General features: G+C 47.4%; 1 protein-coding gene across 2 annotated transcripts in view; it reads right to left on the minus strand.

Moving 5' to 3' along the window:
- Positions 1-9602: 9602 nt before the first annotated feature.
- Positions 9603-22807, minus strand: part of znf592 (zinc finger protein 592) — a 225897-nt gene continuing 212692 nt past the window's right edge. Inside the window, exons 9-10 of one of the 2 annotated variants that reach the window (XM_072493079.1) lie at positions 14302-14437; positions 9603-12011 (exon numbers count right to left, since the gene is read on the minus strand). In XM_072493079.1, the coding sequence (XP_072349180.1) occupies positions 11523-12011; positions 14302-14437 (625 nt within the window). In that variant the 3' untranslated portion in view covers positions 9603-11522. Of the gene's footprint in view, positions 12015-14301; positions 14438-22807 lie in introns of both variants that reach the window. The other variant, XM_072493078.1, reaches the window with a different exon arrangement.

Raw genomic sequence — 22807 nt, forward strand, 5'->3', positions numbered from 1 at the left:
CATATACAGCAAGACCTGGACAACATTCAGGCTGGGTTGATAAGCGGCGAGTAGCAATCATGCCACACACGCATCAGGCAATGACTATCCCCAACAAGAGAGAATCCAATAATCTCTCCTTGACATTCAATGGCATTATCATTGCTGAATCCCCACCATCAAGATCCTGCGAGTCACCACTGACCAGAAACTGAACTGGACATTGCTAATGTTGTCCCTTTGTTTAAGAAGGGTAGCAGGGACAATCCAGGGAATTATAGACCTGTGAGCTTGACATCAGTGGTAGGCAAACTGTTGGGAGAAGATACTAAGGGATAGGATCTATTCACATTTGGAAGAAAATAGACCTATCAGTGATAGGCAGCATGGTTTTGTGCAGGGAAGGTCATGTCTTACAAACCTAATAGAATTCTTTGAGGAAGTGACAAAGTTAATTGATGAGGGAAGGGCTGTAGATGTCATATACATGGACTTCAGTAAGGCGTTTGATAAAGTTTCCCATGGCAGGTTGATGGAAAAAGTGAAGTCGCATGGGGTTCAGGGTGTACTAGCTCGATGAATAAAGAACTGGCTGGGCAACAGGAGACAGAGAGTGGTGGTGGAAGGGAGTGTCTCAAAATGGAGAAAGGTGACTAGTGGTGTTCCACAGGGATCCGTGCTCGGACCACTGTTGTTTGTGATATACATAAATGATCTGGACGAAGGTATAGCAAGTTTGCAGATGATACTAAGATTGGTGGAGTTGCAGATAGCGAGGGGGACTGTCAGAATACAGCAAAATATAGATAGATTGGAGTTGGGCAGAGAAATGGCAGATGGAGTTCAATCCAGGCAAATGCGAGGTGATGCATTTTGGAAGTTCCAATTCAAGAGCGGACTATACGGTCAATGGAAGAGTCCTGGGGAAAATTGATGTACAGAGAGATCTGGGAGTTCAGGTCCATTGTACCCTGATGGTGGCAATGCAGGTCGATAAGAGTGGTCAAGAAGACATACAACATGCTTGCCTTCATCGGACCGGGTATTGAGTACAAGAGTCAGCAGGTCATATTACAGTTGTATAGGACTTTGGTTAGGCCACATTTGGAATACTGTGTGCAGTTCTGGTCGCCACTTAACCAGAAGGATGTGGATGCTTTAGAGAGGGTGCAGAGGAGGTTCACCAGGATGTTGCCTGGTATGGAAGGTGCTAGCAATGATAAAGGTTGAGTAGATAATTGTTTTCGTTGGAAAGACGGAGATTGAGGGGGGACCTGATTGAGGTCTACAAAAGTATGAGAGGTATGGACAGGGTGGATAGCAACAAGCTTTTTCCAAGAGTGGGGGTGTCAATTACAAGGGGTCACGATTTCAAGGTGAGCGGGGGAAAGTTTAAGGGAGATGTGCGTGGAAAGTTTTTTACGCAGAGGGTGGTGGGTGCCTGGAACGCTTTGCCAGCGGAGGTGGTAGAGGCGGGCACGATAGCATCATTTAAGATGCATCTAGACAGATATATGAACGGGCGGGGAACAGAGGGAAGTAGATCCTTGGAAAATACGCGACAGGTTTAGATAAAGGATCTGGATCGGCGCAGGCTGGGAGGGCCGAAGGGCCTGTTCCTGTGCTGTAATTTTCTTTGTTCTTGGACCAGCCATTTTTAATACTGTGGCTACAAAAGCAGGTCAGAGACTGGGAATTCCACGAGAGGGAGCTCATCTAATGCCTCACTAAATCATGCCCTCATTTACAAGGCACAAGGTACACTGATCCTCTTTAAAATGGCGCTGTCGTGCTTTAAAAAAAATATAAATTGAGTGTACCCAATTCATTTTTTCCAATTAAGGGGCAATTTAGCGTGGCCAATCCACCTAGCCTACACATCTTTGGGTTGTGGGGGCGAAACCCACGCAAACACGGAGAGAATGTGCAAACTCCAGACGGACAGTGACCCAGGGCCGGGATCGAGTCTGGGACCTTGGTGCCGTGAGGCAGCAGTGCTAACCAATGCGCCACTGGCGCTGTCATGCTTGATAAGACTTTATTATGTGGTCCTTTCAAACATTTTGCACGGAAACGTGTGTGTTATTTGGACAACCACACAACTTACCGGGAATATTGGTCAGGAGTGATGGAATATTCACCACTTACCTGGATGAGTGTAGCTCCAACAACACTCGAGGTTTGCCAGCTCACTTGATCCACATCTCTTCTATCACTGACACACAGTGGCAGTAGTGTTTACCATATACAAGATGCACTGCAGGAACTCACCAAGGCCCCTTCAACCTCCCAAACCCACAACCTCTACCATCTAGAAGGACAGAGGCAGCAGATGCACGGGGAACACCATCACCTGCAAGTCCCCCTCCAACCCACCTACTATCCTGACTTGGAAATATATCACCGTTCCTTCACTGACGCTGGGTCAAAATCCTTGGAACTCCCTTTCGAACTCACCCCATGGACTGCATCAGTTAAAGCAGTTTCCAAGGACAAAAGAAATGGCTGGTGAGGTTGGTTTTGATTTCCCAAAGCTCCCTTGATTTGGGGAAGGTCTCAATAGATTGGAAAACAGCAAACGTTTATTCAAAAAGGGAGACCAAAAGTGGGAAACTGCATGCCAGTTAACCTAACATCTGTCGTAGGAAAAATGAAAGAAAGAAGTTATAGCAGGACAGTTGGATACGTTCAAGACAATCAGGCAGAGTCAACATGGTTTTGTGAAAGGGAAATCATGTTTAACTAACTTATTGGAGTTCTTTGAATTCTGGAATATGCTCCCCAAACCTCTTCATCTCCATAGCCTCTCTCTCCTTTAGGTCACTTCTCTGACTAGCTGTTGGGTCAACTGTCTTACTATCTCATGGGTGTAAGTCAAATCTTATCTGATAACCTCACTATGTTTCGTTGTGTGATAAAAGCAAGTTGCTGTTGTGTTATTTACAGATCTAAATTTCTTGAAACCCACAGACAAATTTAAACAATTTGCAAATCACGATGCCTTTGAACCATGTGTGCAGCAAACCAAATCAAAACTGAATTGAACAAAGGGAGTTTGGCTTTGAAAGTATGCCCTTGCCTGATGTAAAAATTGGCGGAAGATTCATCACCGAATATGCATAAAAGTATTAAGAAACTTGACAAATGAGGAACATTTTATTCTTTAATCTGAACTTTGCATGGATCACAAATTCTATATAATGGAGGAGAACAGGATGTAGAGTTCCATGCCTGGAGGAGAAAGCTGTTGATTGAATGTCAACTGTAATTAGTATTGTACAATAGAGTTCAAGGGATGCCCACTGAGCAGGGACTCGGCCTTTGGTACTGGAAATAATAAACGGGCTATGTTTTATTGACAGGGTCATGACTATTCAATCGTGGAGAGATGAAGCTTTAATTGGATAATATTGGTTGGGATTCTCCCCCCCGCCCGCCAACTTGTGTGTTTTCTGGTGGTGGGGGCAGCTAGCCATTGGCCGTCAGCGAGATCTTTTGGTCCCTCCGATGTCAAGGGCGTTTTGCGTGGCTCTCCCGCCTCACTGTCGGGGAACTCGTCATGCGGGTCGCATCCAGCAGGACTGGAAAATCCCGCCCATTGACTGATGTTTAACGCAATGTTTTCCAGAGATAAGAAGCGAGGGTAACTAATCAGAGCTGTACTTAATCAATGACTTGCAGTTTACATTCAGATTCCGGGCAGGGCCCTGAAATGCTGGCTGTTACATTCGTGGTCGAGGTTGGTTCCATTGTTTGACGCAGCTGGTCAAACAGTCGCAGCATTTCCATCTGGCTTTGAAAGGACGAGGCCTTGTCTTCAAATTGAAAAAACGTCCGGTGAGTGCAGAAAATCTAACTGTCCCAAAATTAATCTGCCAAACGCTTCGTTAACCAGCTCCTGCGGCACAAAAGTCGTTAGGAAAGTAAGTTGTCAACAGGAAATCAATAAGGATATTTAGAAAATAGCAGATGGAGTGCAATGCCGGAATGTGTGAAGAATTGAAAAGAAGCATGTCATTTAAATAGAGAAAGACTACAGTGCTCTATGTTGCAGAGGGATCTGGGTACAAGCATCAAAAAAATATAGAATGCAGGTAATTAAGTGAAAGGAAATGTAAACGCTGACGGTTATTGCAAGGAGAATCGTGAATATAACTGGGGAAGTACAGGGCCGGAGTGGGACCATATCTGGAGAAGAGTGTAGTTTTGGTTTCCTTCGGGAAGAAAGGTTCTACTTGTATTACAAGCAGTTCAGAGAAGGTGCATTTGACTGATTCCTGGGGTGAAGGGAATGAGGGCAGGTTGGGCCTGTGTCGATTAAGCTGAGGAGATCCTGTGGGGATTTGACAGAGTGGATGGTGAGCGGACGTTGCCCCTTGCAGAGGAGTCTAGAACTAAGGGGACGTGGTTTAAAGATTAGGGGAGGTCTCCCATTTAAGATGGAGGTGAGGAGAATTTTTCTCTCTCAAAGGGTGGTTAGTCTGTGGAACTTTCTTCCCCAGAGAGCACTGGGCCGTTGAACATCCTCGAGGCTGACTGAGATGGATTTTGATCGACAATGGAGTCAAGGGTTATGGCGGACAGACAGGAAAGTTGAGGCCACAATCACATTAGCATTGCTCTTATCAAATGGTGGAGCAGGCTCGATGGGCTGAATGACCTGCTCCCGCTAATTCTTGTGTTCAATGACTCGTTCATATTCTGTAAAACGTAAGTATCCAGTCCATGTCACGTTACTGCAATGAAGGGCCTCAGCAGAGACATTCAATTTCCCATGGTAGGGGAGTTAGAATTACCAGGAATGCTACTGTAATGGCCGGGAGTGGGCACACGTCATAAATACTTTCTGAAACAATGGCCAGGATTCTCCGAGCCACAATCGCGGCCGGTGCGGGGATGGAGAATGGAGCGTCGGACCCACAACGCCTTCTGGCGACCGGAGAATCGGCGCCAGTCGCACACGCGCAGTCGGGGGCCGCTGAAAGAGGCGCCCGTGGCGGCAACTGGCCGGGTTCCCACCGCCGTGGTTCTAACCCGGAGGGAGCTCGGAGTCACAGCTGTGGTGGCCGTCCTGGTTGTGGGGGGGGGGGGGGGGGGGGGGGGGGGGGGGGGGGGGAAATCGGTCACCAGGGGAGTGCCTCCATCTTGCCCGTTGAGGCTGAAGCAGTGTTTTATGAAGGTTCATAACTTACTTGCTCTGGTACTCTGCTCCTATTCATAAGCCGATCTATATTCTTTTGCAGATGTTTGGTATCATCCTGTCTGCCAGACCTCCAAGTTTGGTATTGTGGGTAAACTTTGAAATTTTACTTTGTGTGTATACACACGCACATATATATATTTATATAAAGAAAGCAAAGGAGAATAACAAAAACACCAGAGCCAGAATGTCGGAAGCCTTTGTATAAATTCATTATTATCCTTCAGATCTTGCCGCATTGATGTAGAATATTGTGTTAAACATGGTACAATAACCTTGAAAATATAAAACAATGCAACTTCCCTGGGCATTGCCACGAGATAGTTGCTAAATATATAAGGTAAATATATGGATTGCTGATTACACTGAGATAGATAACAGACTTGAACAAGAGGCTGTTAAAAATTCACTTTCTGTTCCTTTTATTTGAAATATTTTTAAGTAAACATAATAAGAAGGCACAGAGGCCAATGCAGATTAAATAGAGAGGTGATGGCTTGGAGCGGGGAAAATCCCTGATAACATGTAGATCTACCCTTAGCAAACTACACAGGTTACCCTTGCAAAATGTTTATCTACACGCTACTATACACATTTATCAAAAAGTACAAATGTCTGTATATGTTGTATAAAAAAACATTGAAATAAGGAGGTGAACAGAGCTGAATGCCGTAAGATAAATATTTTAAATTATTTCATCTGCAAATAAGGGCTGAATTGTGGCTCAAAAATATTAAGAGGTAGACTCCAGACTCCAATTAACAGTACACAATCATTAAAACCCTCTAAGTATCCAGCTCCCAGCGTTTACTCATTTCGTCAACATAGTGAACACAAGGTAACCTCCGCATTGGAGCAGGTCAGTCACTGCCCAACAGCCAGAGGATGCAACTCAGAAAGAACTGCAGCAGGGAGACGAGAAAAGAATTAGAAATGAATCTTTCTGGCAGTGGACAGTGTGCCGCTTGATACCGCTCATGCTTGGAGTCTGGGGTGCCCCCTTTAAGTGTAATATAACATCACGTGAACACAACAGCGTAAGGTAGTATAGCACTTAAATAGGACATTCACGTGAAAACTTTAGTCAATATGACTACAATTAAATATAAATCTCCAAAGTAATTTATAAAATTGAGTAATATGGGAGATACATTTTTCCTTAAAGAAATTAATCTTATAAAATTTAAGTAAGATACAGTACAGTGGTCATTTAAGCAGGGAATTACACTAGTTTAAAAAAAAATTATTTTAAAATACTTTATTTGGTCCTCCTGTAAATTACTTTAGTGCCGTTGATATGGGTACCAGAAGGGATGGCAGTGCATGGGCCAGCTAATTAGCATCCTTCCTAATGGCACTGCCCATTCACAAAGGAAACACTGGCACAGACTGATTCAATCCCATACATTCGACATGTCTGCTTTCAAAGAACCAGTGGACAGAGAGGAATGTGGCACTTGCCCCAGGGTACGTTGGTGTTGGGGGAGGGGAGGGGGAGAAGAGGAGTGAGGGCTGCTCCCATTAAGCAGCTTCTGCTGTGCTCTGAAGTGCTTTAATGAAAGGTGAGTGGGGTGACTGGACGCTCTTCGAAAACCTTAATTTTTAAACGGGCACGGAGCAACCTAAAAAGAAAATAAGTCAATACATAAATCAAACTAGGTCTCATTTTATACTTCCTGTAACCTGGGAGAGGGAAAGTGGTAGAGAAGGGGGAATGAACAGTCAGCTTGCCGTGTTGCTTGATCCAGGGCACAGCCACCTTACATTTGTCACAGCACTATGCCCGCAATCTCCACTCAATACAAAGAACCGTTTGAGATTAAATAAGTTCACCACATGAAGGGACCTCGAGAACCTCTCTGTACAGTTAACGTCTGCTTTCAACCTAATACAAGCGCCAGCTACCGGTCATATCAAGATTTGATCATTTAATTTAAAGGGAGTGTGGCAGCGGCCATCTTGATTTCAGTCACCTGCACAACTCTCTGGTTGCCAGCACCAGAGTTCGACATGTACTTTGCAAACGCAAAATTAGCTTCTTCGACACAGAATGCAAACATTGGACACAATTGCCTCCTGAGTGACTGGGTATTTGTGGAAATTCTAACCCAGTGCTAATGTCTGAGAAATTAAGAGAAATTATGAGTAGTTTCCCTGATTTTGTTTCACAGGGTGATGAGCAATTGTTAATTTTGTAGTTGCGATTGATCACTCAGTGTGTTGAATTTGAGGAATATCTCACTTGGAGACTACGCTAATTGCAACCTTGCAAGGCTAAGGTTTCGCACCTTACATCTCAATGGAACAGTTAGTGCTTCGAAAGACCTGCCTGGTGCTGACTGCAGTCGGATCAATTTGGAATCTCAGCTCGGTGCACTCTCAGCCTCAAAACCAGGGTCTGTGTGGAATGCAACATGGCTAAAATCCACTGAAATCCCCAACCTGAATTCTGCAAGGTACTTTTGCCAGTGCTTGGTGCGCAGGATAATTCTGTAGACTTGGCCAATCAATCCCAGTGATGTCAGGCAGATAATCCCTCTCAAGAGGCCAAGGTGGAAAGAGCTGCACATTCCTAGAAGGCTACAATTGAATTACAACTCTGGAGTCATTCAGTCATTCTAACTGCAAAATCCATGTGGCACAATGAAATCAAAATAAATTCAATTACAATTCTGGGGACCCCCCTCCAACAGGGGGGTTTTGCAAATGAACAAACAAGAGGAGGTCCCAGAGTTCGGAACATTCAGAGTGCAGAACAGAAATGATGGCAATCCAGTTTGCCCCTAATAAGCAAAGACCAATACCAGTCAGATCTTTCCAATTCCAATGTGCAATGTTCATTTGTTGTCTGAGAACTGTGCATGTTATACTAGCTTTTCCTCTCATTCCAGAGCAGTGCCTGTTTCTCAAGCAGTGGAGTTTTCTTGTGAGGGGAGGTTGAGTCGGTCTAACTTGGGCCTGTACTTGGAGTTAAGAGGAATCAGAGGCAACCTTATTGAGACATATGGGATTCTCAAGGGGTTTGACAGGGTCGATGCTGATAGGATGTTTCCCCTGTGGGCGGCACAGTGGTTAGCACGCCAGGGACCCAGGTTCGATTCCCACCATGCATGGCCGTCTGTGCGGAGTTTGCACGTTCTCCCCGTGTGTGCGTGGGTTTCCTCCGGGTGCTCTGGTTTCCTCCCACAGTCCAAAGATGTGCAGGTTAGATGGATTGGCCGTGCCCCTAAGTGTCCAAAACATTAGGTCGGGTTACGGAGGATTGGGCTTAGGTAGGGTGATCTCTCGCAGGGTCGGTGCAGACTCGATGGGCTGAATGGCCTCCTGCTGCTCTGTAGGGATTCTATGATTCTAGGACCAGAGGGCATAATCTCAGAGTAAGGAGTCACCCTTAAGACAGAGATGAGGAGGAATTTCTTCCCTCAGAGGGTAGCGAGTATGTGAAATTCTTTACCGCAGAGGGCTGCAGAGACTGAATCGTTAAGTATGCTCAAGGTAGAGATAGACAGATTTTTAATCAGTAAGGGAATCAAGGGTTATGGGGATAAGGCTGGAAAGTGGAGTTGAAGATTATCATATCAGATCAGTCATGATCTCATTGAATGGTGGAGCAGACTCGAATGGCCGACTTCCACTCCAGCACCTCCTGGCCAGTTCTGTGGAGGTTACCTGGTCCTTTTCAGGAGCCTTGGGGCAGATTGTTGCACTTAGCAAAGTTTCCCCATCCAGCCCACCAAGACTGCGCTCTGTTACCCTCTCCACCCACATACTTGCAGCTCTTCCTAACTGACAGGGAGAAAATGGGTGCAGGTTTCTTTCAAAGCTGGGGCTATGCTGCTGCCCTGGCTGACTTGCCCGATCGCTTCTCCTCTCCTCAAAAGAATTAAGTACGAAGTCTTACAACACCAGGTTAAAGTCCAAGAGGTTTGTTTCGAATCACTAGCTTTCGGAGCACTGCTCCTTCCTCTGGTGAATGAAGAGGTGGGTTCCAGAAACATAATATATAGACAAAGTCAAAGATGCAAGACGATACTTTGAATGCGAGCATTTGCAGGTAATTAAGTCTTTACAGGTCCAAACGGAGCAACTGGAGAGAGGGATAATCACAGACTAAAGAGGTGTGAATTGTCTCAAGCCAGGACAGTTGGTGGGATTTTGCAAGCCCAGGCCAGATGGTGGAGGGTGAATGTAATGCGACATGAATCCAAGGTCCCGGTTGAGGCCGTACTCATGTGTGCGCAACTTGGCTGTAAGTTTCTGCTCGGCGATTCTGCGTTGTTGCGCATCCTCGCTTGAGTAATTCACACCTCTTTAACTTGTGATTATCCCTCTCTCCAGTTGCTCCGCCTGGACCTGTAAAGACTTAATTACCTGCACAGACTCGCATTCAAAGTATCGTCTTGCATCTTTGACTTTGTCTATATATATATATATTTCTGGAACCCACCTCTTCATTCACCTGAGGAAGGAGCGGCGCTCCGAAAGCTAGTGATTCGAAACAAACCTGTTGGACTTCAACCTGGTGTTGTAAGACTTCTTACTGTGCTGACCCCAGTCCAACGCCGGCATCTCCACATCATGGCTATGAAAGAATTAAAGGGGAGGTTACAAATAAATTCTTTGCAAGTAGTATATGTGGAATGAGGAGCTCTCTGTCACTGGGTATTTTTCAAGCAGTGCCCACAAATTATTTTTAAAGGGAATCAAGAGTTAAATAAAAGACATTGGAGAAAAAGCAGGCGTGTGAGATCAGGTTAGGTGGCTCATACAGAGTATTTGTACCAGTACAGACTTAATGAACTAGAGGCTGTTTCTGTGGTGCAAATCTATGATTCTGGTTTGCTTCCAGCTCAGAGGCTTTGCTGCACAAACGGCAGAGGGTATGGTTTTAAGTAATTGTAACTGAGACAAGTCATATCGCTAAGCTCCCAAAAACCTCATTGTCCACACAGACGTCACAACTGAGGAAAACGTTATCCTGCAAGGCGATAACTTTTAAGAGAACATTTGCGGCCGTGCACCTCACTCGTATGGCTGGAAAGGAACATAACCCTGCCGTACCGTAGTATTTATCAGAACCATCCTCAAATTACTGGACAGGCTGCTTGCTGCAGCACTCAGATTTCCTGTGAGCAATGCTGCTGTATTTCATAGGCAGAGTTGTGCTCTGGAGCCGCAAGATTTAAGGAAACTAGAGGTGCGATTTCTAAACAGGGTTTTGTGCCTGTATTGTGGCCTTATTCTGTTCACCGGGTTTTAAGCATCACAATGTAAACAGTTGGAGGTACACGCTGGGTCACAGTCGGAGTGAAACATCAGGCGTGCTTCGCCAGCAGACAAACAGGTGGAAACTAGCTCCCCGCAACAAGTGACAAAGCAAAAAGAGGAAAAGCATTATCCCAAAGATTGCACTGGGATCGCCACTCCAACGCAACACACAAAATGAAAGATTTAACGAGAGAGGACAACTGCATCACGAGGGAATGCAGAGATTTACTCACAGTATAATCTGCTTATTACTTCTAAATAAGAGATAAAGAAAGTTGAAATAAGCTACATCATGTCATGACTCCTTACCGCATGCATATTAGATTCCAATTTTTCATTTAGAAAAATTCGCTTTGAGCCGCTTAATTTGCTCAAAACCCAAACACAGAACCGTTTAACTCCCAACTTTGAACTGACACAGTAAGACATGGCTCTGCATCTGTAATTGCGGAATCTGGGACACCCGGGACTGTGGCAGAGTTTAACTGAAATTGGCCGGAGACACGCAAGTGCGAAATCCGCGCAACAGGTAGAAACGGGTCGGAAAAGTTTGAGGGTGTGAAGGGTTGGAGGATGCAGAAAGCAACTTTGGTTTGCTTTTCCTGTGAGGTTCTGCCTGTGCACGGGGTTGTAAAAAAATATATAAAAGCTGCTGTTTTGATACCAGCAAGGAAAAGGGAAGAAAGAAAAAGTGTTTGCAGATCGGGGGTTCCTGAAGCAACACTTGTTTCATTTTCATGGACCTTTAAATGGCTGTTTAGCACACTGGGCTAAATCGCTGGCTTTGAAAGCAGACCGTGGCAGGCCAGCAGCACGGTTCAATTCCCGTACCAGCCTCCCTGAACAGGCGCCGGAATGTGGCGACTAGGGGCTTTTCACAGTAACTTCATTTGAAGCCTACTTGTGACAATAGGCGATTTTCATTTCATTTCATTAAAAGGGTAGGGAGAAGCTTTGAACGAGTACCACTTCCATTTACTTACTAATCTGTTGCTGTGTTATGTATCAGTGAATGCAGGTTTGTCACTAGGGTCACAGCAGACCCATTTAGAATGCAGAAGAATTAAAAAGGCAGTCATTGCTCTGATCCTCCATTCTGCTTGGATAGTATAAACCTCATTCCATGAGTCCGAACATGAGCACTCAATGCTGCCTCACTGTCAAAAATGTCTTTGCAGACTTGGCACCGAAGATCTACGTCTTCTTCCGATGTAGTGTTTGCCTCCCCGCGATGTTTACCTTGCCCTTTTTCACGGACCGCGTCAGTTGCTTGGAGCTTCTCGGGTTCCTTGAGCTTGTGGACGATGTAGAGGTGTCTGTTCAGGGAGAGCGGGGATGTATAACAGAGCCCACACTGTGAACACTGGAAGGTTGAACCGTCAGATTTGTGCTGAGGTATGTGCTCCTGGAAGTCAGCTTTGCTCTTGGTCATGTAGCCACATATGGAGCACCTGTACTGCTTGAACACTGTGACCTTCAGCCTCTTGGGAAGCAATGCTATGGTGTCGGAGTTGAGCAGCTCACCTGCTTCACGGTCACTAGCCACTCGTTTTCCAGGTAAGTCCTCCTCAAACAGAAAATAACAATTAGATATCTTAACAGCATCTCTGGATATGCTGCGAAATGTGATTATTTTTTTCCCCCTAAATGATTCATTCTGGGCTTTTCGGCCGTTGCTAGTGTGTGGTTATTAAGGAGATTTGGTACGGCAGGATGGTGGGCGACTTGGCAAGGGGTTCTTGGAGGTGATGGTGTTCCCATGCACCTACCAGCCCCCGTCCTTCTTGATGAAGAGAGACTGAACAGTTCAGGCCTATGCTCTCTCGAATTTAGAAGAATGACGGAAGATCAAATTGAGGTAGACAAGATGCTAAAAGGTATGGATAAAGTAGACGTGGAGCGGACGCTGCCTCTTGTGAGACATTCTAGACCGAGAGGTCTTAGGATAAGTAGCAAATTTAAAACGGAGCTGAGGAGATACTACTTCTCCCAAAGGGTTGTGAATCTGTGGAATTCGCTACCCCAGAGTGTTAAATTTACTCACTGGGACAGTGAGGAAATGTAAGAAGGAGTTGGACAGACTTTTAATTGGTAATGGGTTGAAGGGTTATAGAGAACGGGCAGGATGGTGGAGTTAAGGCCAGGATGAGATCAGCCATGATTGAATGGGGGAGCAGACTCGATGGGCCAAATAGCCTAATTCTGCTCCTATGAGCCTATGATGGAGGTTGTGGATTTGGTAGATGCTGTCACTGCCACTGACAGTTGACACAGTACACTTGTGGCACACACTGCGGGTAGATCGCGGAGTTTCAAAGGACCCCTTCAGTTTCACTTTTTAATTAAATTTAGAGTACCCAATTCATTTTTTCCAATTGGGGGGCAATTTAGCGTGGCCAATTCACCGAGCCTGCACATCTTTTGGGTTATGGGGGCGAAACACGGGGAGAATGTGCAAACTCCACACGGACAGTGACCCAGGGCTGGGATCTAACCTGGGACCTCGGCGCCGTGAGGCAGCAGGGCTAACCCACTGCGCCACCGTGCTGACTCAAAGGACCCCTTCATAAAGACAAAGTAGAAAAGATAGTTTTTTAAAAAAAAGACTAATAAACAAAACCTTGTACTGTTTTGTAAACCCTGCTGCTCTCTTTGGTTTTGCTTATGATTACACAATAATTTTTGCCCAATGTTGCATCTTTTTGCAACTCCATAATTTGAGGGAAATGAGCTGTGAAGTGGCACCATCTAGTGTTGTGTGTTCAAAAGCCATTTACACAGGAGGTGGTCTAATAAAGCAACACGCCCCAGCAGGGTTCCTCGCAATCCTAATGCTCAGACTGATAAAGATCAGTGCTGATCAAGTGGTTACATTTACATGTCCATTTGACTCCTGCTTCACATACACATCCAACCACAATCTCTTTACTTGCAGTCAACCAAAGCCTTGTAAAAGCAGATTCAATAGTTACTTTCAAAAGGGGATTGGATACATATTTAAAGCAGAAATTTGCAAGGCCTTGCGAAAACCACAGGGGAGTGGGACTCACTAGATAGCTCTTACAAAGTGGCAGAACAGACATGATGGGTCCAATGGGCTCTTTCTGTGGACTGTACCATTCTACAAAAATGCACGGGGCCAGATGCTGCAGTTGGGTTAGATCGCTGACCCCTTTATTTAGAACCACAGAATTCCTACAGTGCAGGAGGAGGCCACTTGGCCCATCGAGTTTGCACAGACCCTCCGAAAGAGCACTCTACCCAGGCCCAATCCTGACCTGATCTCTATAACCCCGTAACCCCAACTAACTGTGGGACATTTAGGGACAATTTAGCCTGGCCAATCCACCTAACCTGCACAGCTTTGTACTGTGGGAGGAAACCGGAGTAGCTGGAGGAAACTCAAGCAGGCACGGGGAGAAGTGCAAACGCCACACAGTCACCCGAGGTCAGAATTGAACCCTAGCCTCTGGGGCTGTGAGGCAGCAGTGGTAACCGCTGTGCCACCGATTTCTGGAGTCTATTCTGTATTTTGCTCCCATTAGGAAGTGTCCAAACTGCAGCACATGCCAGATATCAGCCCCTGTGACCTGGAAAACCAGGCCCCGAAACCCAGACAACCTCACCCTCTGCTTCATTTGGCCTGTCCTCTCTGCTAATCCCACAAGTGCATCGGGTAACGCCATACCGCTGATTTCCATGTCTCTGGCCATGAAGCACCTCACTCCTGTCATCGGCCAGCGCCTGACGCAGGGAATACCAGCATCCGCCCACATCCTTACCACTTTCCCACTGATTACAAAATTTGGCACCACCTTACGACAACAACCAGAAGCAGGGAGGGGATGTCTCACCACTGTTGTTTCTGTGTTCCCGTGCACTGCTTTTGGCATCTGGCTGAAGTCTGGGTTTTTGATGCCGTGCATTAGGTTGATGTGTTTCTCCAACATGAAGCGCTTGGCAAAAAAGTGCTTTTCATCCGTGCAATACCTAGAAACAATAACACGAATTGTGAATACATGACCAACACCAGGTAGTTAGCTACCGCGATCAATATCACAAGGTGTAACCAGCTAAATATTTTTGATGGCTCTATTCCTTTCTTCTGCCAGCACAAGGGTTTCAAGGAGTACAATGGATAAGATATATATGTTATGCCATTGTGTTACTAGTTCAGAGCCCTTTCTGTCTGGTCAAGCCCAGTGACTCATTCCTGAACCAACAGGACTATTCGGAAAGTGTGCTGTTCCACGTTTCCCTCTGGCCTGAGGATACTGATGAATGTTGCAACAGTTCTGAGCAGACCAACTGGCAGGACGCTCACTGAAAGTTTGGAATTCCTTCTGTCGGGAGGACGCAGACGTGAAACGTTAACTCTGTTTCTCTCCACAGGTGCAACCTGACCTGCTGGGTAAAGGAAGAATGCGCAGGGGTACGGGGAGAAAGCAGGAGCGTGGTTCTGGGTGAATTGCTCGTTCAGAGAGATGGGCCGAATGCCCTCCTTCTGAAATATAATAATTCTGTGAGGTGAATCCTACAGGTTACAAACCAGGCTCCCTGGCATCAGGCTCCTTGGCATATTACAGAAGTTAGAATCAAGCAAACAATACATGAATAGGACCCCGTATATACAGATGCTGAGGCCTCTAACCCCTGGGCACTATGTAAAGCTCTTAGTTGGACAGTGTAAACATGTCCATAGTGTGGATTCAGATCTCTGATCTATTAAAATCTCTGTATGGGCACACAATTTCATTAAATCATTAAAAAAAATAAAAACAGAAAATGCTGGCGCTTGGCAGGTCTGGCATTTTTCTGGCAGACTTTTTAAACATTGTTTTTAAGGATGCTGGTGTCACAACTCTAGTTGCCTTTGAGAAGGTGGTGGTGAGCTGCCTTCTTAAACCGTTGCAGTGCTGTAGGTACATCCACAGTGCTGTTAGGGAGGGAGTGTCAGGATTTTTACCCAGCGACGGGGAAGGAACGGCCGATATATTTCCAAGTCAGGATGGTGTGTGGTTTGGAGGTGGCGTCATTTACAAAGGCAGTTTCTATTATATGTGTGGATGCAATAATTTAGAATAGAACTATTAAAAAAGGATAGCGGGAGTCACTTGACTTGACTGTGTATTCCGGAGCTCCAGCACTGCTCATCTTGTACTCCTTTATTTTATCTAGGTGCATATTTCCTATTGGTCTTTTCTTGGGATATATGTCTTGCACTACGTCCCTGGACGATCATGCTTGGTGTCTTGCAAAGAGAAGAGTTAATTGTACACAACCTTGTTTGACGGTGGTGGTCAAAATGGGCTGGGGTGGGGCCCTGCTTGCACTGGCGTTGTTGATGAGCGGGCTTTTGCAACGGTGGTACTGTGTGCATCCGGATGACGGCCGCCATTGAGCATGTTGATCTAGACGAGGATCTCGGTTCTGTGGTGCAGGTCTGTAGAACTCAAGTTTGAAGATTCGCGAGGTATCCCTGGGAGAAGGGTGGAGGCGCACGAGAGAGTTCTTGGGTGTCGGAACATCACTTTTCCCGGTAAGGGTCCGCCTTCGAGATGCTGAGACACTGCTGCATGGCGTGTCATTTACCCTGACGGGTTCAGCAGGTAGGGAGCTGGGCCAAGGGGAGTCCGTGAGCCTGGTCCCTGGAGAGAAATGGCAGGCGAGTTCCCAATCGAGTTTGAAGATTGGCTGCCATGCTTTAATATTGATTTGGAGGGTGGGTGTATCAGGTTCGATGGAGCTCAGAGTATCCAATCTTCGAGGTCTGTAGTCAGTTGGACCCCCCCCCCCCCCCCCCCCCCCCACCCCCTGGCCCTACACTGTCCTATCCTTGATGCTTGTGAGGGGTTGGTGGCGGCTGAGCGGGTCGAGTCGACCTGCCATCTGGGGTCTAGGCTGTGGATTCCTTGGGCGCTGGTGTGGTGGCATGGTGGAAGTGAAGGTGCTCTATTCGTTGCAATGCTGGAGAGATCCTGTCTTGGCGCCAGCCTTCTCGAGCAACACATAATAATAATAATCTTTTTATTGTCACAAGTAGGCTTACATTAACACTGCAAAATATGATGTCATTATCCTGCAAATCTTCTATAACCCTGTCCCCGTTACTCCCTTGTGATTATGTTGTTGATTATTTTCTTATTGTCTTTTCTCCTGCAAGGTGTGAGCACGAGGCGAGTGTTGTCTGTTATCCTGTTCTCGCAAAAATCACATTGAGCTGATTACGTTAGGTGGATTGGCCATGATAAATTGCCCTTAGCGACCAAAAAAAAAGGTTAGGAGGGGTTACTGGGATAGGGTGGAAGTGAGGGCTTAAGTAGGTCGGTGCAGACTCAATGGGCTGAATGGCCTCCTTCTGCACTGTATGTTCTATGCCTATGTGAGGTGTGATTTGTGCACACTTTACTCATTGAGTTACAATCCTTGTGGCTATGGGAGGGGAGTGTTTTGTATTTGACACCCCTTATCTTGTTTATAATGAAGATGAGTGGAGCCAGGGCGGGGTGATGGGTGGATGGTGGAGCTTAGGGATAGTTAAGTCCTCACTGAAAGTGAGCCCAGTCTCCCAGTTAGAGCTTATTATTTTGAATTTAAGAATCTGTGCCGTTCTCCTTCGATGGCCTGGACAGATTCTGTATCCTGGGGAGGACTGGGTTTCTTTGGACTTGATGGGGTTTTTCCTCTAGGTATTATTTTTGTCCCCCAGAAGAGTTATTGTAATGGGAGGATGTGAGTGATGGTGCATTCTGAGGTGGGTTTGGTTAATCCTTGGCTGGTCTGTTCAAGAGAGATTGTCCTTAGTATCCTGCCTGTGATGGCAGACAGTGCTGGGCGTTCTCCCCTCCCTCTCTTCACCCGGGTGAGTACAGTGCTGCTACTAATCCTGGTCCAGTCCAGTGATATACGAGTGGTTCCCCAGGTTGTACTAATGATTGTATTGAGCCAGTGATAATGTTGCTCTCTTGTCCCCCTCTGTGTCCGTGTATGTTGAGCTTTTTCCGTTGCTGACTGTGATGTATTTACTTTGTAGTTCTGTCGTGCTGTTTGCAAAAAAATGTTAAATTCTAACAAATGTACTTTTTTTAAAAACGACGGCATGTTATATTTTAATTTTAATGGGCAGGATTTGCTGTGTCCACAAGGTGTGTTTCAGGGCAGCAGGGGTGGCCCGCTGCTGGACGGCGTTGCGATGTCAGCGGGGTTTCTATGCCGCCCCCCCCTTCGCTCCCAGGAAACCCGCGGCAGATGGGAAGAATCTGCCGGCCAATGGTTTGTGCCAGGCTCTAATTAACTCTCAGCCTCCAACACCTCTACCTGTAGACGTCAATGTGATTTTGCTCACTAGATGCACAGGCATGGGAGATCGCATTATGTTAAAGGCCCTGTGTGCGCATGTATTTTATATCCACAAACCTGTCGTTGCAACAATTGAAACGTTTTGAAAATGCCAACGGCTACAATGTGAAATTCTGGGTGTAGAGGATCCTGAATTGCAGGGTATGACCACTTGATGGCGCAACACTGCTATATCCGATAACCCAATGTCTCCTCTGACACACCCAGGTTGACACCAGGCTGGGACGTCAGGTCTGTAAAGCAGTCAGCTTGGTTCCACCCACACAAAAATCCTGCTGACATGCACTGTTCTGCCGTACAGATTTGGGTTAAGATGCCGCTGGTGTTCGTGGAACTATACGCTCCAGGCATGGGCCACTGCCCTAAGGTGGCGAGAAAGAAACCTAGAGGAAAAAGTGGCACCCTTTCAAGCTCTCCAGAGGCCTTCCATGATTCTCGGTGACGATTCAGCCACATTATATCTCGATCAAATGCTTTGAGATCATTGCAGACTCACGTCTAGGAACGGAATTGCTATACGATTGGGTGCCAAAAGTGCCGTATGTAGTCTGTGGCTTGCAGATGTTTATTGTCACGACCCCCTGGGCCGCGCCCCATTTGACCCGGAGTCACAACACAAGCAAAATTAGATTTTATTTAAAACACCCAAGGTCCTTGGTTGAGTCCAAAAAACTACTGTCATCAGGTTTGTAACTTTAAAACACAAGTAACCATTTATTATGTACTGTATTATAATTAAATGGGCAGAATATGTAACTGATTATTTACAACCCCATGCCCAACCTCCTAACCTCCTAACTCTCCCCATTCTCTACATTCACACACACTGACAAACAACACAGGGGGAAATGGTGGTGGAAAGGGAAGGAAAATATAACTAAAAATAAAACGATAAGGGTCTTTGATGCACTGGGATGACGTCCAGTCGAGGTCTTTCTGAAGTTCAGGCTTTCGTTTTGGTACTTCTTCCTTCTTGCTTTGAGATGGTTTTCTCTGGCAAGGTTGTCGATTTTCTATGCAGGCTCAGCATTATTTCAGGTTCACAGCAAAGGACGTGTCAAGCACTCACTGCTTTCAGAACAATAGGGCAGTTCTTTAACTTCAGTGAGCAGGAGAGAGAGAGTGAGTTCCTTTTGCTTCCAAGATCTAAACACTTCTGAGTTCTCTCAGAAAGCATCACACAGGAACCAACCACTGACCATTGCCAGGCAGAACACTGTCCCTGACCAACCAACCCAGTTAACCAATCGAACTAACTCCCTCCAAAGCTGGTTCCTAATATCCACTCGGTGCCGAAGAGTCTGGCTTCTCCCTTCCAAAATCCAAACCCTGGCAACAGTGTCCTGGCAAGCAGGCTGCTTCAACTTTGAATCTTCTGCTTAAAGGTTATCGGTCCATGGACCAAAATATTAAAAGAAATGGGAAGAAAGGAAGTAAACAGGAAGGACTCTTACTTATCACCTGCCAGTCTCTGACTATGAATTCTGTGGTCAATGTCTTCAAGTATTATTAAAGTCATCGCTTGTCAGCCTTTTGGCTAAGATGAGCGTGAGGTCAGGTGTAATGCCTGGATCTGGTATGTCTCTCTTGTGGGGATGATGAATTAGATTCAATTTAAATTGGTTTTTGGAGCAGGCAAGGAGCTGGTTTAGGAATGTGTCCCTCTCCACACTCTAGCTCTGGCTTTGTAACTTTGATGTAGGAATAAAAAAAAAAGTTTTATTAAAGTACCTCAATTTAAGCAAAGTTGATGTCCAGTTGCGGCTATGCGGAGCTAAGCCGCACGATTCGGCAGCTCCCGCTATCACGGACTTTTGGGCTTTTTAGAGGAGGCCCAATGGAAATTTTTTTGAAGACAACCCGTGGGGAACGGAAGAGCGAGGTCCCCCTTCAACTTTTATGGACCGGACCAGAAGTGAAACGGCCAAAAAAGTGGCACTGGAGCAGCGGGAGAAGCGAGGGAAGAAAAGCAAAATGCCGGCGGCCGGGGACAAAGCGGAGTGCGGGCCGGAGCTGCAGGAGTTCATCAAGCGCTGCTTCGAGGAGCTGCGGAAGGAGATGCTGGCGCCTATGCTGTCGGCGATTGAAGGACTAGGGATGACCCAGAAGGCCCACGAGGTAAAGATCCAGGAGGTACAGAAAAGAGTCAGTGAGAATGAGGACGAGATCTTGGGCCTGGCGGTGAGAGTGGAGCAGCACGAGGCGCTGCACAAGAGGTGGGCGGGAAGACTCGAAGACCTGGAGAACAGGTCGAGGAGAAAGAACCTGCGAATCCTGGGTCTCCCTGAAGGAGTGGAGGGGGCCGATGCCGGGGCATACGCGGGCACGATGCTCAGGGCGATGATGGGCGCGGAGGCCCCTTCGAGGTTGCTGGAGCTGGATGGTGCATACCGGGTGCTGGCGAGGAGGCCCAAGGCAAACGAGCCACCAAGGGCGATGGTGGTGAGATTTCGCCGGTTCACGGACAGCGAGAGGGTCCTGAAATGGGCCAAGACGGAGCGGAGCAGCAAGTGGGTCAATGCAGAGATCCGAATATACCCGGACTGGAGCACGGAGGTTGCAAAGCGGAGAGCGGGTTTCAACCGGGCCAAAGCGGCGTTGTACCGGAAAGGAGTGAGATTTGGAATGCTGCAGCCAGCGCGACTGTGGGTCACACACAAGGATCAGCACCATAATTTTGAAATGCCTGAAGAGGCGTGGACCTTTATTCAAACCGAAAAGTTGGACTCAAACTGAGGGTTTGTGAGGGTGGGGGGGATGCTTGATGTGTGATGGTTGTTGTATATAGGGGGTCAATCACGCGCAGGAAATGTTATATGGGCTGGGGGAGAGAGACAAGGCCGCTGCGCCAGAGGGGGCGGGGTAGGCTTCGGAAAGCGCGGGGTTTTTCCCACGCTAGGGAAGAAAGGCGGGAAGGGGAATGGACGTCTCCAGACGGAGTTTGATCTGTTGACCACAGGGAAGGCAGAGGCACAGTGGAGCAAGGCGCAGGGGGCGACCTACGAGTACGGGGAAAAGGCGAGTCGGATGCTGGCACACCAGCTCCGTAAGAGGATGGCAGCGAGGGAAATAGGGGGAGTCAAGGATGGAAGGGGAGCCACGGTGCGGAGTGCGATGAAAATAAACAAGGTATTCAAGGCCTTCTATGAGGAGCTGTACAGATCCCAGCCCCCAGCGGGGGAAGAAGGGATGAGACGATTCCTAGACCAGCTGAGATTCCCGAGAGTGGAGGAGCAAGAGGTGGCTGGTTTGGGGGCACCAATTGGGTTGGAGGAGCTGAGCAAGGTTTGGGGAGCATGCAGGCGGGGAAGGCCCCGGGACCGGACGGGTTCCCGTGGGAGTTCTCCACGAAGTACGTAGACCTGTTGGCCCCGTTACTAGTGAGGACCTTTAATGAGGCAAGATAGGAGGGGACCCTGCCCCCGACAATGTTTTGTAAAGGGCAGGCAACTAAACACCAATGTTTGGCGGCTCTTAAACGTGATAATGATGCCATCGTGGAGGGAGAGGCGGAGATAGTGGCAGCTATGGACGCGGAGAAGGCCTTTGACCGAGTAGAGTGGGAGTACCTCTGGGAGGTGCTGCGTAGGTTTGGGTTCGGGGGAGGGTTTATCAGTTGGGTTAAGCTCCTTTACAGAGCCCCGGTGGCGAGTGTAGTGATGAACCGGCGGAGGTCGGAGTACTTTCAGCTGTACCAATGGACGAGGCAGGGGTGCCCCCTGACCCCCTGTTGTTTGCATTGGCGATCAAGCCCTTGGCCATGTCATTGAGGGAGTCCACGAAATGGAGGGGGGTGGTCCGAGGGGGAGAAGAGCATCAGGTGTCGCTTTATGTGGATGACCTGTTGCTATATGTGGCGGATCCAAATGGAGGGGATGGTGGAGGTCATGCAGACTCTAAGGGAGTTTGGGGAGTTTTCGGGCTATAAGCTCAATGTAGGGAAGAGTGAGCTTTTTGTAGTACAGGCAGGGGACCAAGAAAGGGGGATAGGGGATCTACCGCTGAGGAGGGCGGAGGGGAGCTTTTGGTACCTGGGGATCCAGATAGCCAGGAGTTGGGGAGCCCTACATAAACTGAATCTGATGAGGTTGGTGGAGCAAATGGAGAAGGACGTCAAAAGATGGGACATGTTACCGCCCTCGCTATCGGGTAGAGTGCAGTAGGTCAAAATGGTGGTCCTTCCGAGGTTTCTTTTTGTGTTTCAGTGCCTTCCCATCGTGATCACCAAGGCCTTTTTTAATAGAGTAGGTAGGAGTATTATGGGGTTTGTGTGGGCGAATAGGACCCCGAGGGTAAGGAGAGGGTTTCTGGAACGCAGTAGGGACCGAGGAGGGTTGGTGCTGCCAAACCTAGGGAGCTACTACTGGGCAGCAAATGTGGCGATGATCCGCAAGTGGGTGATGGAGGGAGAAGGGGCGGCATGGAAGAGGGTGGAGATGGCGTCCTGTAAAGGAACAAGCCTAGGGGCGTTGGTGATGGCACCGCTGTAACCCAGTAACCCTACCCAACACCAAGGGCAATTTCGGACACCAAGGGCAATTTATCATGGCCAATCCACCTAACCTGCACATCTTTGGACTATGGGAGGAAACCGGAGCACCCGGAGGAAACCCACGCACACACGGGGAGGATGTGCAGATGCCGCACAGACAGTGACCCAAGCCGGAATCGAACCTGGGACCCTGGAGCTGTGAAGCAATTGTGCTATCCACAATGCTACCGTGCTGCCCCAACATGGCTGGGTTATTGTATATATCTCGCTCTGTGCGATTTCTTGTTATTTTGTTACGAGGGGGGGGGGGGTTATTGTTTGTAAGGGTGAAAAATTAAATAAATATATTTTTTAAAAAAATTAAGCAAAGTTGTGGGTTTTACACTTGGATGTCGGATTGTGGGCACATAGGCTTCACAGCGCCACGGACCTGGGTTCAGTTCCCACTGTCTGCGTGGGTTTCCTCCGGGTGCTCCGGTTTCCACCCACAAGTCCCGAAGGGCATGCTT

The sequence above is a fragment of the Scyliorhinus torazame genome, chromosome 30 (assembly GCF_047496885.1).
Source record: "Scyliorhinus torazame isolate Kashiwa2021f chromosome 30, sScyTor2.1, whole genome shotgun sequence".
Classification (NCBI taxonomy): Eukaryota; Metazoa; Chordata; class Chondrichthyes; order Carcharhiniformes; family Scyliorhinidae; genus Scyliorhinus; species Scyliorhinus torazame.